This window comes from Aplysia californica, unplaced genomic scaffold (genome assembly GCF_000002075.1).
Source record: "Aplysia californica isolate F4 #8 unplaced genomic scaffold, AplCal3.0 scaffold00228, whole genome shotgun sequence".
Classification (NCBI taxonomy): domain Eukaryota; kingdom Metazoa; phylum Mollusca; class Gastropoda; order Aplysiida; family Aplysiidae; genus Aplysia; species Aplysia californica.
Window position 1 is genome coordinate 607,065 of NW_004797498.1, and position 16,188 is coordinate 623,252.

The following is a 16,188-nucleotide window of genomic DNA, read 5'->3' on the forward strand; positions in this document are numbered from 1 at the left end:
CACACACACACACTCACAGACACAGACACACACATATGTATTCATTCAAACATAACTTTTTTGTTTCTGGTTTTGAAACACCTTTTCTTCAGAATGACATTTTGTGGAAGAGGACTCGATTGTCTGAAAGTGTCCTGAAGATTGAAAAAGCACTTGATAACCCTAGAGGGTACCTGTATGGAATTTCTATCGAAAGTACACCTGCAAGTGGTATTTTTTGGACAAGTTGCATCTATGTCAGCGAAACAGGTAATTTCTTTTACGTACCGTAGTACATACCTGCATCCTATTGTGGAACGATACATGCATGAACTGTAACTAGATCTAAATCTCCTTTACAACATCACAAATGTTATAAGTGTAAGCTTATGACTTTCGATCTTCTTCTTTTAATCGTTTTCGTCCTCTCATTTCTTAAAAATCTGGGGAAAGAATATTGTTACACCACATGGATCAAAAAATGTTGCCATTACCTTTCTCCTCATTTCCCTTTTCTACTTTTCATCCTGTAACCCGTGAGCATAATGTTATAGTTATAGTCAAGCGCTTTAAATAAAATATAGCTATCCACTGTACTAGTATGATTAGAAGTAGGCCTGTATATATATATATAACAAATACACACTCACACAAGCATTTCATTATAACATAAACTAATATTAGGGGGTTTCACGCTCGCCCGGCGAGTGGGGACTTCCGCTAAAATCCCGGGTTTTTTCTCTTTCTCGGCTCATAAGTTTATTAGTTCTTAGCCTAGCCTAGCATCATAAAACCAACATGAAACGAGAGGTCTATATGTGCTTTTTGTTGCCATGTTAGTATCAATGGGGGGAGAAATATGTAGCATTATCGATTTTTGAGTTAAAACTACAAGGTTCGTTACGCGTTCTACCGCAAAGCGTGGCACGCAAATTTTGACAAATTTAGAGTGCAGCTTGTTTCGGGCGGTTTATTCAAGCTGAATTTTCGATCGCTAATTGTTGTAGATGACCTTAGAAATCACTTGATTCTGTAGTAGAATTGGACGCTGAAGAGTTTGCAACCCACCCAGAGTTTGTACGACGCTTGTGTAAAAAGTTATGGTAAAATATATATTTTACCTTCAAAATTCTTTTTTTAAATTAACAATAGAAAATGCTCCCGGGGGACGTTAGATTGATAGCTAAATCAATTAGCTGTCTAGAAATGTCATTTTTGTTAAAAATGATTAAAGTTTTGTAGAAGAAAATCGAACTTTACTACACTACCCTAGTTCACTTCGTAAGGTACCAAAAAAAAATCACCCGCTGAGTCAGAAGTCAGAGGCAAGTAACTCTGGATTTTTAATGTAACTGATGTAAACAAACAACTGTCATCAAAGGTATGACTAGTTTTGGTAGTACAAGGGTGACCAAAATTATTATTAACGGCCAAAGATACTTTTTTTATATTTGAATACTGAATATAAGAAAGTTGAAACTAAAATGAAACTTTCAAAGTCAAAGGATATTGAAAAATGTGGTAGGATTTGGTCTTTCTCCAATATGATAAAAAGAGTTAATTCGTATCAATCCAAGAAGGAAAAGGTTGATTGAAGAAAGCGCAGGTCAGGTACTAGAAAATCTTGATCGATGACGGGGGGGGGGGGGGGGGGGGGGGAGAGGGGGGGCGTCACCCCCTCTTTTTTTTTTTTTTGGGGGGGGGGGGGGGGGCGGTCCCCGACTCTGTGTGCATAACGCTAGCATCTGCGTTTGTCGCAGCCGCGACCCGCGAATCGTATTTTTTGGTCAGCGAATAGCGGCCGCGATTTTCGCATAAGTTTAAAAAAAAGACAAAACAACAAAGCTACTTCATAACATATTAGACATGTATTTTGATAAGTTTTAAGATGTCCATGTGTATCTATTTTCATGCGGAGAATATAAGTACATTACATTACATACTATTTATATTGCTGTCTGTCTTTTATTTTTCTCTCTTTGTTGTGTTTTAATTTGTTGGTGAGTTAATTTTTCTAAAAATTGTTCTGATTATTCGTTTTTCTTCTTTTTTTTTTCGTTTTTACAGCGTAATGTCCTTTAATTTAATGCTGTTCCTACCCTTTTAAAAATATAAATGTGTTATGTTAGAGTGTGTCTCCTCCAAAACCGAATACTGACACTGGCACACCCCAATTGTGTGTGATTCCATAATATAATTTACGTGTGGTATCCTACAAGCCTACTTTTTCTTGAATTACACACGTTTGGGGACAAAACAGCCAATCTTCAGTTAGGTGGACTCGCGCCCTAATTAGTTAATTTTTGTGGTTATTTATACGTGCTGTTCTAGTTTTGATTTCATTCTATTGTGAAACCTTTATTTTCAACGTTTTTGACCCTCTTGGTGACTACAAATGATGTTCTAGATGCTCAAAACAGAGCACAAGAAATTCTGGTGCTATAGATTGTTACCTCTATCAACATATTGCTATATTACGTCGTTACAGAGAGTTGAAAGCTTGAAAATTAATGGTAACTTTTTTTGGCAACTTTTGCCACTTTTTGTGGCTACTTTTGGACAAAAAATGGCAACAAACGCAGATGCTAGATTACGCAGTAATCATTTGGTGCAGAGTTAAAAATAAATTGAAAAATCTTGATGATAAGTTCACTTGGCAGCAAGGCAAGGTGAAATAATAATTAGTATTGAGCTCCTCAGAAGAAGGATATTATTATATAAATGATTGTTGCTCCTGCCAAGTACAGTGGCTCAGAAGCCCATGTTACTTTGAACTTCTGTTGTGAAATGAAAAAACGGAATCTTGTTGTTGACTGAGAATATTGCTGGTCTGGCAATTGGTAATATGGCATGGTATCGTAGGGAGTTTACTTACTATGTACTTTGTCTATCTTTAGCAGCCTCTGTTACCTTTATACTTATGGTGTCGAGGCGAGAAGCAAACATCTTTCTCTTGATTGTTATGTTTGCTTGTATTGTTTTTGTTCAATGTTTCTCCTACTGTTCCAGCAGTTGAAAACATCTCTGTGTTGTTGATTTATTATTGTAATATGACATCAATGACCTCTGGCAGTCTGGCCTTCTCAAGCGAGCGAGGGATGAGAACGTATGTATATCCATTAGGTAAATTATGGACCCAGTATGCATGATCACACTGGGTTGGGTCAGAATGAGAAAAGGGCTGGCCATTGCTCGTGATATCAAAACAGGTCTCTGCTGTGTTTCATCAAATTTGACGTGTGAGTCCATTAGGGCCTCCTATTGCATTCCGTGCGCAAAGAAAAGATCTGACTCTGCTATGTAGTAGCCTTCTGATTGACAGGTGACTTGCATCCAATGGACAAGATTATGACCAAGAAAATCCAACATTTAGAACAATCAAAATTTGTTCAAACCTCGCCTATTTGGTAGCTTTTACCCCCCCCCCCCCTTTGAAGGAAAAGCAAGCCATCCCCAAATGCATCAAACTGCATCAAATGGTGCTTTGACAGAACTGGGTATTTGAGTATTATGCCTGGAGCTCCTTGGCAGGATCAGATGGGGTCAGATCGAATCAGGTCATTTAATGGCGGCTTCAGAGCACACTACTAATACTTTGTAATGAACCCCGTCCTAGTTGTGTCAAATTTGACCCACAGCTACATCAGCTCACCATTCCTTTAAGCACAGCTGGCATATGATGGAGGATTTGAAATGCAGCAAATTGTGAAGAGTGCTGATGAATAAGATTTCCCTAGAGCCCCCCCCCCCCCCCCCCCCCCATCATTCCCCGGCCCAACATAATAGGTTTGATTACTGAAATGATAACTCTTATGTACACCTTTCGTTCACAGAACATCCGGGTATTCCCGTTCCAAAGGACGTCGTTGTGCAGTCGAGTGGCCCTGGCAGTCTTTTACTCACTTGGCCCATGCAGACCTGTACCTATGAGACAAAGGCCATTGTCACTGGATACGTCGCTAAATATTGCAAGGAACATGAGTGCAATGGTTGGTGGAACATTGTAAAAATGTTATTAATTGTTGTGTCCATGATTTTTAGAAGAGTTTGGGATATTTTCTATATTAGTCCATCCTATTTCAATCAGTACTGTATGAATGGTGTCAGGAATTTTTTTTTTTTTGATCATTCAAAAAAATATACATAAATACACTTTTTTAAGATGAGAATTTGAACCCACCATACCCTCTTCCTGGCCTTAAACCACCACTATGGAAAAAGAAAGGCAACAAACGGGACTGCACACTGTACAGAGGCATCTCTTTATTAAGGGGGGGGGGGGGGGGTACACCTGAAGGCTATCTCGCTTATAACTGGACAAAATTTTACCAAATTTCACACATGTAACATGCATAGTAAAAAGTTGTTCCCGCATCCGATCCGGACATTGGGGATTGCTTTGTTAGTGAGACAACTTTCTGGGCCTTCGGCGTATTGTGGCCAGTTCCTTTCCACGCTGCCTTTACCTCCCCAACTCGAAGTCAGGTACCTATTACTTCTGGGTGGGCAGGAGGGGGCGAAAAAAATCCGTGTCCGAACCGAGGCTCGAACCCGGACTTTCCGCTTCGGAGACGAGCGCACTAACTGCTCTGCCACCGCACCCTCAACAGGCATAGTAAGGAGTCTTAAAATCCGCAATCAAATTTGAGAAAAATGTTTCGTTTCCAAGGATACGGCGATCATATTCGATTTTGTTGACATGTCTTACGTAATGAATACCGCACTTATTGTCCATGGAAATTGATTGTTTTTTTGCATGCGTGTTAACAAACATTAGATCGAAAAATTTGTCTGTTGTTTTTTTATACTAAATGAATTAGGAATTTATTAATACATCTTTTCCTCAGGTAGCATTCAAGTGTGCAAAAAATCCCTAAAAATCCACACTCCAGACAACACCAACAAAAAGCTATTCCATTTATCAAACATTCAACCAACAAATATTGAGTATTACATCTTTTCTTCATTCTGTGAAAATTTCATGAAGATCAGATGAACAATAGTGGAGTTATTTAAAAAAAGTATAGAGAAAAGTCGCGTATTGAGAAAACGGCCGATAAAGAAAAATAAAATATTGGACTTTATGAGGAAATGGTGGGGACAAAAATGCTCGGTATGGGACAAAATACTGTTTTTGGGGGTTCTTATGCGATGAAATAGTAGTAGGAGAGGCCGAGGAAGCTAAAAATGCCTACAACACTAATTCCATAATTTTGAGCCGAATCGGGGAATTGGGGGTGTAGCCCCCCCCCCCCCCCCCTCTTTAAGTCACGTAGGGAAAATATACGCCAAGATGCTAGAACAGCGGATAAGACCTATTGTGGAGAGAAATCTGAGCAACGCTCAGTTTGGATTCCGAAAGGCAAGAGAATGCACGGATACTGTATTCGCATTAAGACAGATGTGCGAGAAAACAATCGAACACAACAAAGAATCCAACATCGTCTTTATAGACCAGGAGAAGGCTTTTGGCACAGTAAACCATGCAAAACTCTGGAAGACACTTGAAAAGTATTGCGTCAGAGGATGTTATGTCAGAGCTCTATACACCAACAGCAAAAGCTCAGTAAGAACGAAGGAAGGCAATGCAGACTGGTTCAAAGTAAGATCTGGAGTACGACATGGATGCCTTTAATCTCCCCTACTGTTTATAATATTTAAGGACACAAGAACGCAAGTCTCAAACCAAAGCCTAGAAAGCCTAAATGATCTTCTATTTGCAGACAACCAAACCAACAAAGCCTCCAAAATCACAGTACCGAACTGAACAACAGCTGTTGAAAATTTAACATGAAAATAATCACATCAAAAACAGAAGTTATGAAAGTGAGCCGAAACCATAGTCCCCTGAACATCCATATCAATAGTAAACAACTGAAACAGATGAAGGAGTTTAAATGTCTATGCTGTACTTTTTTTTTTTAAACGGGTCCGTCTTATTTTACTTAGCTTTATCCGTCCTCTTGTACCTCTAGGGCGTTGAGGGGAGACAGAGCTTCCTGTCTCTAGCAAGTTTGATTGCCTGGCTGGGTGGGATATTGAATGTTCTCAGGGTATCCTTCACACTCTGGATCCAGGTCTTTCTTGGTCTTCCTCTTGCTTTGTACCCTGACACATTCCTGTAGTAGACTTTACTGGCAGGCTGGTTAGGTGCCATACGTGTGAGATATCCCAACCCCCTGATTGTTTGCCTTCGGATGTAGTGGAGGACAGATGTTGTTCCCACCATTTCTCTAATCTTGTAGTTTCTGACCATGCCCCGTCTGGTTTTGTTGACGGCTCTCCTTAGACATCTCATCTCGCTGGTGGTTATCTTACGTTCCAGACTTTTGGTCAGGGTCTATGTCTGACACTGGTAGGTCAAGGTGGGGATGAAGATAGAGTTATAATGAGTTGGTTCTTTGGTCTCAATGAGGATGTTAGGATGTTTGAGGAGCGGGGCAGGCTAAAGATAGAGTTATAATGAGCTTGGTTCTTTGGTCTCAATGAGGATGTTAGGATGTTTGAGGAGCGGGGCAGGCTAAAGATAGAGTTATAATGAGCTTGGTTCTTTGGTCTCAATGAGGATGTTAGGATATTTGAGGAGCGGGGCAGGCTGGTGGGTGACGTTGTTAGCCTTTTGTACTCTCGTCTCAATTTCTCTGTTGAGACGTCCGTCTTCCGAAAAGATGTTACCAAGATACTTGAACTCGCTGACTAGTTTCAGCGGATTTTCGTCAATTGTGATGTTAAGGTTGCCAGGTGTTCTGCTGACTTTCATTGTCTCTGTTTTGCTTTTACTCATCTTCATGTTGAGCTTTTCACTTTGTGTATTCAGCCAGTCTCGGTGCTCCTGAAGTTGCTCCTCTTTCTCTTGTGCCAGGCTTTGATCGTCCGCAAACAGCATCTCATTCAGATCTATCGGGTTGGAGTTTGCTAGTTTTGTAATTTTGTCCATGTATATTATAAACAGTAGAAGTGATAACACACACCCTTGTCTTACTCCAGATGACACGTCAAACCAGTCAGAGAGTCCGTTTTGGGTGCGGACTGTGCTCATACTGTTGGTACAGATGGCTCTGATGTTGTCCCAGAGTTGTCCCCTAATGCTGTACTCTTCAAGTGTTTGCCACATTTTGTTTCTATCTACTCTATCAAACGCTCTTTCCTGGTCTACAAACACAAGATTTAGTTCTTTGTTGCATGCAATTGTTCTTTCACTCAGTTGTCTTAAAGTTAGAGCGAAGTTAGCGTCTCTGCACCCTCTCCCTTTTCTGAAGCCCATCTGCGCCTCACTCAGTAATGGTTCCACCTTGTGACTTGTACGCTGTTCCAAGGTCTTTGCGTACATATTGCCTGTGTGGCTCAGAAGGGAAATTCCCCTGTAGCTGTTGCAGTCTTTCTTGCTGCCTTTCTTCTTCCAGATTGGTATCACAACAGCACGCTGCCAGTGTTCTGGGACTTTCCACTCCCTCCAGGCTTTTTTCGAATATTATGGTCAGCCAGGTGATTGCTGTTTCTCCACATGCCAGGATGGCTTCAGTTGTAATGCCAGCAATGCCTGCTGCTTTGTTCCTTGGGCTATTCTTCAGTGCCTGCTGTACCTCTGATCTTAAGATGTTTGATTCTTCTTCTTCTGCGTATTGTAGTTGAAATTGGCTTTGCGTGTTTTCTTGGCTGCTTGGGCTAAGGAGTTCCCTGAAATACTCCTGCCACCTGTTTTTAATGCTATCTTCTTCACTGAGTGGGTTTCCATCTTCGTCATTGACAACTGTTGTGAACGGGTCCATAGACAGAGAAACAAAAATGTGAACCCAAAAAGCCAACGCTGTCACCTTTCAGCTCGCACCACTCCTTTATCACCCAAACATCTCCATTGACACAAAGAGACAGCTTATCACCTCAATATCCATACCAACATTATGCTACTGGTGCCAGACCAGGACATTAAGTAAAACCCATGAAAGCAAAATCACCTCATGCGAAATTAAATGTTTCCGCAAAACCTTTAACACCACAAGACGAGACAGGCAGAGAAATGAAGAAGTAAGAGCAGCTATAATTACTGAGTCCTGCCTGCATTACATAGAAAGACAGAATAAAATGGTTTAGCCACCTGTTACGTGTGTCACCTGGCCAAACAGCCTCTAGACCTTACAACACCAAGCGCTCAAGCTATAAAGGAAAAGGACGGCCACGCAAAAGGTGGATCGAGGGTGTCAAGGAAACCCTAAGAAAACATATTATCACAACTGAAATAGCTGCGGAGCTGGCCTACTGTTAAAAACTGCATCTCCCCTCGACGCTTCACGTTAACGGAAGATGAAAAAGTAAACGTAAAGTAAGTAGGTATTTGCTTATTGTTTAGGAAAGAATGTATACAATCCTCCTGTAGAGTACAGTAGCTCTCGGTGGTTGAACTATAATATCTGGTCTCGTGGTCTAGAGGTATTGTGTTTGCCTCTCTGTCAAAATATTCCTGGATCAAAACCTGCCAGTGACAAAAAAGATTACGTCTCTAAAATGTTCTTCTATTCTCGAATCCTGTTCTGACTTCTGCTTCCTCTCCACTCTCTCACTTCTCCACACCATCACACCCCCCTCCCCTCCCGGCCTTTCTTTACTCCTTTCTCCCTTACCCCTGACTCCTTCTAGTGCTACTCATGCATGGCTCATTCTTATTGCTGTCTCTTAGCCACACACTTGCTCTTAGGGTAGGTAAAAGAATATTAAGAATATAAATAGCATTAGTACAGTACTTATCCCCTTCTTGAGAGCAAACTCCATAAATAATATGACCTAATCGTGTTGCAAGTGCCGTGAAACACTTACTGAAGCTTTACTTTTGCTTTTTAGATCAAAACAGTATTGTCTAAAATGAAATTGAGTATGAATGATTACATACACAATTCCATCTTGGACAGGTTTCTAGATCTCTCCGTCTGATTGGGCAATTTCGACCAATTCAAAAGGTAGGCTAGGCCTATGCTATACTTCAATCGGCACCTTCAACAATTTATGTTTTAGTAATTTCGTCCATTGGACATTATAAGGTCGGTTGTTATAAGCCAAATTGGTATCCTAAAACTGTCCGTATAATATAAATACTGCACAGTAGGGGGTCTGGCAGTAAATACACGTATACCATGTTACCCATGCCATTATTTTGGGCGAGGGGGGGGGGGAGGGGAGGGGATAAAAGAATCACGGGATGAGCGTTGGTAATAGAATGAAGAAAGCAGTATTTGGGTTCTCCTCTTTAATTTATGTGGTTCTGTATTTTCTTCTACTTTAAAAAATCATAATGATAATTGATTTATAATAATAATACAATTGCATTTACATCGCGCATATCCGGATATCAAAACTTTACAGCATCTTCTATGCACACAAATTATTATTTCGCAAGCTGTCTTCAGAATACTCAGAATTCTTGTCAGCTTTCCTAGAAACACATAGATCATTTTAAAGCATACTTTGTCCAAAACTGATGATTTATATTCTCTATATCATTGTCTAATGTGAAATCCTCATTGTCATCCGCCCCATTTTTCTCTCCACAGATACATCTAAAATCCAAAAAGTAGATGTGCCGGCAAATGTGTCACATTGCACGCTATCAGGTCTGACCACAAAGCAGACTTACCTCTTGACTGTGCAAAGCAAATCGCACAGAAGATTTGGGGTTGAGGCACATCCCTGGAAATCAGCGATTGTGAGGGAAGGTATGTAATTTGTCCATGTTAGAATTATTGACAATTACGATGAATGACAATGAGAAGCTTGTGTACAACAGTAGTGAATAATTCCAGTATAGCTTAAAATAAATAACAAATACGAGACACAGCTGAACTGTTTGGCGATTTTTTTTCTGCCTCTGAGAAAAACAATGATTTCTGTTCTTTACCTACATCGTGAATAGACCTGAGAAACTTTGTTTTCAGAATAAACATGTTGTAAAGCTTAATTGATATTTGTTGTATGATGAAATCTATATTGGATTCTTATAACTTATATAGATGAGGCTTCCACACATTTTTGGACAAAACGCTACATATCTGCATTATATTTTTTTTAAAGGAGACGAATCCTGATCGAATAATGTTAATTTTTTTAAAAGCATCCCTGGGTCTGATCTAAAAGTGATAAATGATACCAGTACTCATAAAACGTCCGTTATAATGATAACAAAATCAACAGAATGTGTGGTTTCGTTAAACTGTGTGTATGAGCAGGTCAAGTAAGCCAGTATAATTCTGTCTCAGTCTATATTTTTATCTAAATAGTTGCTTTTTAATTTTGTTCAGCCTCAAGCTATAATACCATGTCTATATGTTTCAATTTCAACTAAAGGGGAACTTTTAAATATGAGAAAGACTAACACATTATTATTACACGACTTCAATAATTAGGAATGGAAAGAACTGCTGGCAAACTTTCTCTAACCACGAGCGAAGTCACGTGGTTTGGGGAAAGAATTTAATTTTTGCCCAGTTGATTTTGTGTTGCTAGTTGTCAGGAAAGTCGACCGCTCTTGTCCCGTTTTGTTTTTCAGAACCCCCTCCCCCTTTCCACTGACTGCAGTTATTTAAAGAGGAATGTTTATGGTTTGTTTAAAAAAAAAAAGAAAGTTAATAGTTTCGCCCAAACGAACAGGTGTTTGTCGCTTTTTGTTGTCAAACTGTTCGCATGCTCGCTCTCTCTCTCTCTCTCTCTCTCTCTCTCTCTCTCTCTCTCTCTCTCTCTCTCTCTCTCTCTCTCTCTCTCTCTCTCTCTCTCACTCTCTCTCTTTCTCTCTCTCTATCTATCTCTATCTATCTCTCTCTCACTCACTCACTCTCTCCGTCTCCGTCTCTCTGTTGGTGTGTGTATGCATGTGTGTGGGGAAGGAGGGGGGAACGTGCGCATGTGTCTGCCTGTCTCTGCATGGCGAAATCACAACTTGCCTTAGAGAAAAATGTTGCGCACAGAAGATGGTTTTTATGGAGGCTTCTTGTGGGACAAGAATTTTGTAATGCTCTTTAAAAGATGTACTGTCTTCTCCTCTCTATGATGAGCCCAAGATATTTTGGTTGTTGTTTTTTTACTCGTGTTGGTGCATGTGAAGTTTACTAGGTTTACTTCGGTGTTTCTAAACTGAAAGAAAAGTGTTTCCCTTTATTTATCTTTGAAATATATGCACAGTATTTCTATTTACGATCTCCATAACTATATCATAAAGAGCCAAATAGGTTGTAGACCTACACAATTAAATCAGTTATATTTTAAGTACCCCCCCCGCCCCCAAGATATTGCGTAATTGATAGCGGACAGTTTTTATTATTATTTTGTTTCCCAAACAAACAAGGTGGGAAACACATTTTTTCCGCATATAACATACATTTTGAGTATCTTTTGCACCTCCTCACTATCCTGTTGATTCTGCTTCTCCCTATGACAATTTAATTCATTCATTGATGAGTTAGTTTGTGACCTTTTTCAAAATCTTTTAGATAGAAAAGACGTTCATTGAGAGATGCTACAGGCTACGAAAGTAAAAAAGGACATGTAACGACATGTGAATGAGAGTAAATTTGGGTATAAAATAGATCTAACTGTGGTACTTTAGGAGAGATCTCCCATTGTATCATGTGACCTGTGTTTGTTTGGTGAGTTCACCAGCTCACTCTCACTCTCACTCAAAAAGAGTCAGTCAAGAAACTTCCGAGTGAACAAATGACTTTACAATCTCTGAGCTGTCTCTGTTAACAAAACGGTCGCGACTTTACAGAACCCATGAAGCCCATGATGACATGGAAGAAAGGGAAAATAATAAAAAATAAAATGAAGTGACTAGCAGCAATGAGTTCAAGTCAGAAAAATAAAAAAGTAACAATTATTGCTGTCGATTTTTAACTTAGTGGCGAAGAGCAATGGGCCCGGACTACAACAGCACGACCAGAACTGACATAATGTCCTTGTTATAGCCTTGAAACACGTTTATCATCACTTTTTAACTAAGAACTTGTTCACTTTTGTCTGTCTGCGCTAAAAAAAACACACTCTTTCTCATTTACAAACCTACCTCTATGTCCACGAAAATTTGCATGACACTTCTGCAGGCCAGCGACCATACAAAATGAATCTGTTAAAAATCTGTATCGAGTAATAAAGAAAACTTTCTTTCTTTCGGCTCTATATTGAAAATCACTGTTCAGGTGCAACACAGGATCACAAAAATAAATGATTCACTGTAACCAAGCCACAAATTGTTCACTTTGAGGCAGTGACCCCACCTTGCCCCCACATTTCAGTGTCAGCGTGTTTATTTCACCCCCATGAATGTAAAGCTTGTTCACGTTCATCTGACCCCGTTGCAAAAATAAATGCATTTATTAATATACCTCTACTCACGAAACTTCGCATTGTACTTTTGCAAGCCCGTGACTAAAAAAGAATATTTTCCCAAAAATGTTGATCCAATACCAAAAAAAAAGTGTGAAGAGCATGCGGATAAGGAAAGACCCATACAACTCGACACGCATTATAAATGATAAAGAGGGAAACGCCATTCTCGGCAAACATACAATCAAGAAAAGATGGGAAAATTACTTCCAAGAACTGCTCAACCCAGACGCTTGCCACGGACAACAAGTAGAGTTCCAACCACCCTATGGAAATCAAACAGATCCACCAATACTTCCCAGCGAAATAGAAAAGGCACTCAAGACCAGCCCCAAGAACAAAGCCCCAGGACCAGATGACATCACAGCGGAAGCCATGAGAGCTTGTGGAAACACCGGTATACTGTGGCTGAGACGTATTTTCAACAGAGCCTGGAAACAAAGAAAATGGTCAGAAGACTGGCAGAAAGCCATAGTGGTAGCATTATGGAAAAAAAGGGCAACAAACGCGACTGCACAACATATAGAGACATCTCATTGTTACATGTATTATGTTAAGCCACTCAGGAAAAATGTATGCAAAGATACTAGAGCAGCGCATAAGACCTATTGTAGAGAGCAAAGCTCAGTTTGGATTCCGAAAGGGAAGAGGATGCACGGATGCCGTATTCGTATTACGACAGATATGCGAGAAAACAATAGAACACAACAAAGAATCCAACATCGTCTTTATAGACCAGGAGAAGGCTTTTGACAGAGTAAACCATGCAAAACTCAGGAAGACACTCGAAACGTATGGCGTCAGAGGACAATTGTTAGATAATGTCAGAGCTCTATATACCAATAGCAGAAGCGCAGTAAGAACGAAGGAAGGAAATACAGACTGGTACAAAGTAAGATCTGGAGTACGACAGGGATGCGTTCTATCTCCCCCCCTGTTTATAAAATATATGGACACAATAACGCAAGAAGCAAACCAAAGCCCAGAAAGCCTAAATGAATTTCTGTTCGCAGACGACCAATGTTTAATTCATCATGACCAACAAAGCCTCCAAAATCACACTACCGAACTCAACAACACCTGTGAGAAATTCAGCATGAAGGAGCACATCAAAAACAGAAGTTATGAAAGTGAGCCGAAACCATAGTCCCCTGAACATCCATGTCAATAGTAAACAACTGAAACAGGTAAAAGAGTTTAAATATCTTGGCAGCACTTTTTCTGAAAACGGGTACATAGACAAAGAAATAGAAATGCGAACTGAAAAAGCCAACGCTGTCACCTACCAGCTCGCACCCCTTCTATCTCATCCAAACATCTCCATGGACACAAAGAGACAGCTTATCACCTCAATATTCATACCAACATTATGTTATCAGTGCCAGACCTGGACCTTAAGCAAAACCCATGAAAGCAAAATCACCGCATGCGAAATGAAAAGTCTCCGCAAAACCCTTAACATCACAAGACGAGACAGGCAGAGAAATGAAGACGTAAGAGCAGCTATCGGCACTGAGTCCTGCCTGCGTTACATAGAAAGACAAAGGATAAAATGGTTTGGCCACCTGTTACGCATGTCACCTGACCAGCCAGCCTTGAGAGCCTACAACACCAAGCACTCAGGCTATAAAGGAAGAGGAAGGCCACGCAAAAGGTGGATCAAGGGTGTCATGGAAACCCAAAGAAAACATAACATCACAAATGAAAGAGCTGCGGAGCTGGCCTACCATAGAAAACTGCATCTCTCCTCGACGCTTAACGGCAACAGAGGATGAAAAAGAAAAAGTAAAAGTAAAAGACAACAAACAAAAAAAAAAAAAAAAGATTTTCTCTTTGAGCCCTATATTAAAAACCACTCTTTGGCTGAATTCTCAGGATCACTAAAATAAATGACTTACAGACACTTTCAATAACCTTGGCTGCAAATTGCTCATTTTGAGATTTCGACACCACTCGGAACCTTAGTATGAGTGACCTATGCGAATGGGCTTTTCAATTATGTTGGTCATCCACCTTTTCGATCGTATTCGAAGGTCTTAGATGATTAAACAGAACGATTTCATTCCAGATCTAGATCTATCTTGTTTTGATAGCGGTCAGACGAAAGTGAACAAGGAAAGTCCTTATCTTAATTTTTTCTAGTTCCTTAGTCTCATGGAGGTTGACAAGATATAATTATGAAAATAATATAGTGCAAGCCATGCTCTACAGCAGGCTCTTTGCAGTATACAACTTTTTCCGTAGACTCTATGGACCGGCTATTACTTGGGAAAAGGAACACTCATTCATCTGCAGTAGATTGAGCACCCTGTGCCCTGTGCCTACTTTACATTTATCATGTTCCAGTTACATGTCTCACCACCCCGTGGGCAGACAATGTGACGATGTGGTGCCAGACCAGGTCACGTTAAGTAAGACACTCGAGTCACTAATTGGAAAATGTGGATTAACACCGACGTGTATCCAGCTTTTCCCCCTCTTTACCTGCATTCTTGGTATGACGCATCATAACCAGCTAAGGCTCCTTGTAGGTCGTGTACGCATAATTCGCCATGGATTTTATTTTGCTTTGTTTGACTTTTTCTGCTTTCTTGTCCATGTGCTTTGGGATTTTGTCAATATTTGAGCCACTGTTGCAGCCAGGGATGACTGTTCCGAACGCCTAATTTTAGAAGAACTTATTATCTGTAGCCTACATTCTAAGAGGTCGCGCTCTGGGGTTTGTGATAAGACCGCTGTACCCGAAATCCTGTTGTAACCGAGATTGTTATAAATGGGGCCTACTGTAAGTGGATGCAAATTGTTTTTTGTGAGTCTGCTAAAAAGTTATAGGTTTACCAGTAAGACGTAGAATATTTTACCAGAAGAGCCACATAGTGTGTTGTTGGACCAATATATTAAATGCTTTCTTTTCTGTTTTTCAGGAAATGAGGAGGCTTCAAACGTTCCACTTATAATTGTTATAACTGCAGCTGTCTTTCTGGTGTTGTAAGTAATTTCATTCTTTTGGTGTCATCTGAATGCTTTCAGAGTACAAAAGTGATTTGGATATTTTTGTCACAGCTTTAAGAGTCTTTTGACACAATAAATATATGTAAATCATGATTTGATGCCTTTACACCACGGTACAATGGATGAATTTCATGAAAAAAATTGTCTTGAAAAAAGCTTTATACTAATTTCCAAAAGAAACTTGACTTAAAAATAGTGTTAAGTAAAAAATAAATCTTTGTAGACACAGGGACAAAATTTTACATCTGAAAAGAAGAAGCATTTCTCAATTTGAAAACCTGTATTTTAATGCACAAAATGCACACCTGGTGCTTCAAGCCCCACCTGAAGTGATAGGGTCCAAATTTAAAAAATCAGAAAATGTTCATTTTTTCAACAAGAAACTTTACATTGACCTAGTCATCCTAAATTGTGGTTTTCGAAACGTATGATAGCTCCTCTGCACTGAGACGCGGCATGATTGAAAGTCGACATTTTACTAGATTTCTGAAGCTCGCAGTTCAAATGTAAACGATGTTTTCATAAACTTATTACACACCTTTTGTAGGTTTTGAAATAAGCTACACATTGAGGGCAAAGACAACACAGAAAACGCATGCTTAACCGAATAAAAAGTTAAAAATGAAATCATACTAAACACACAGAAGTGAGTGAACTCACTTAGCTGTGTTGTCAAAATTGATTCAGAAGACGGTAAAACCAATACACTCCACTGAACATAAATATCATCATTATCCGTTTTGATTTAATAGTATTATGTTCAAAGAAAATGTGTCAAGTTTCTTTTGGAAAAGAGTATATAAATATTTGGGTGCGCCCGCGCGCGCGCGCATG

The 16,188-nt window shown here is 39.8% G+C and overlaps 1 protein-coding gene across 1 annotated transcript in view; it reads left to right on the top strand.

Annotated features, from left to right (window-relative positions):
• Positions 1-16,188, top strand: part of LOC101858035 — a gene marked incomplete at its 5' end in the record, with an annotated part of 30,135 nt that overhangs the window by 1,891 nt on the left and 12,056 nt on the right. The window contains 4 exon segments of the mRNA XM_013083384.2: positions 93-249; positions 3,813-3,968; positions 9,522-9,683; positions 15,267-15,330. Coding sequence (XP_012938838.1) covers positions 3,890-3,968; positions 9,522-9,683; positions 15,267-15,330 — 305 coding nt within the window.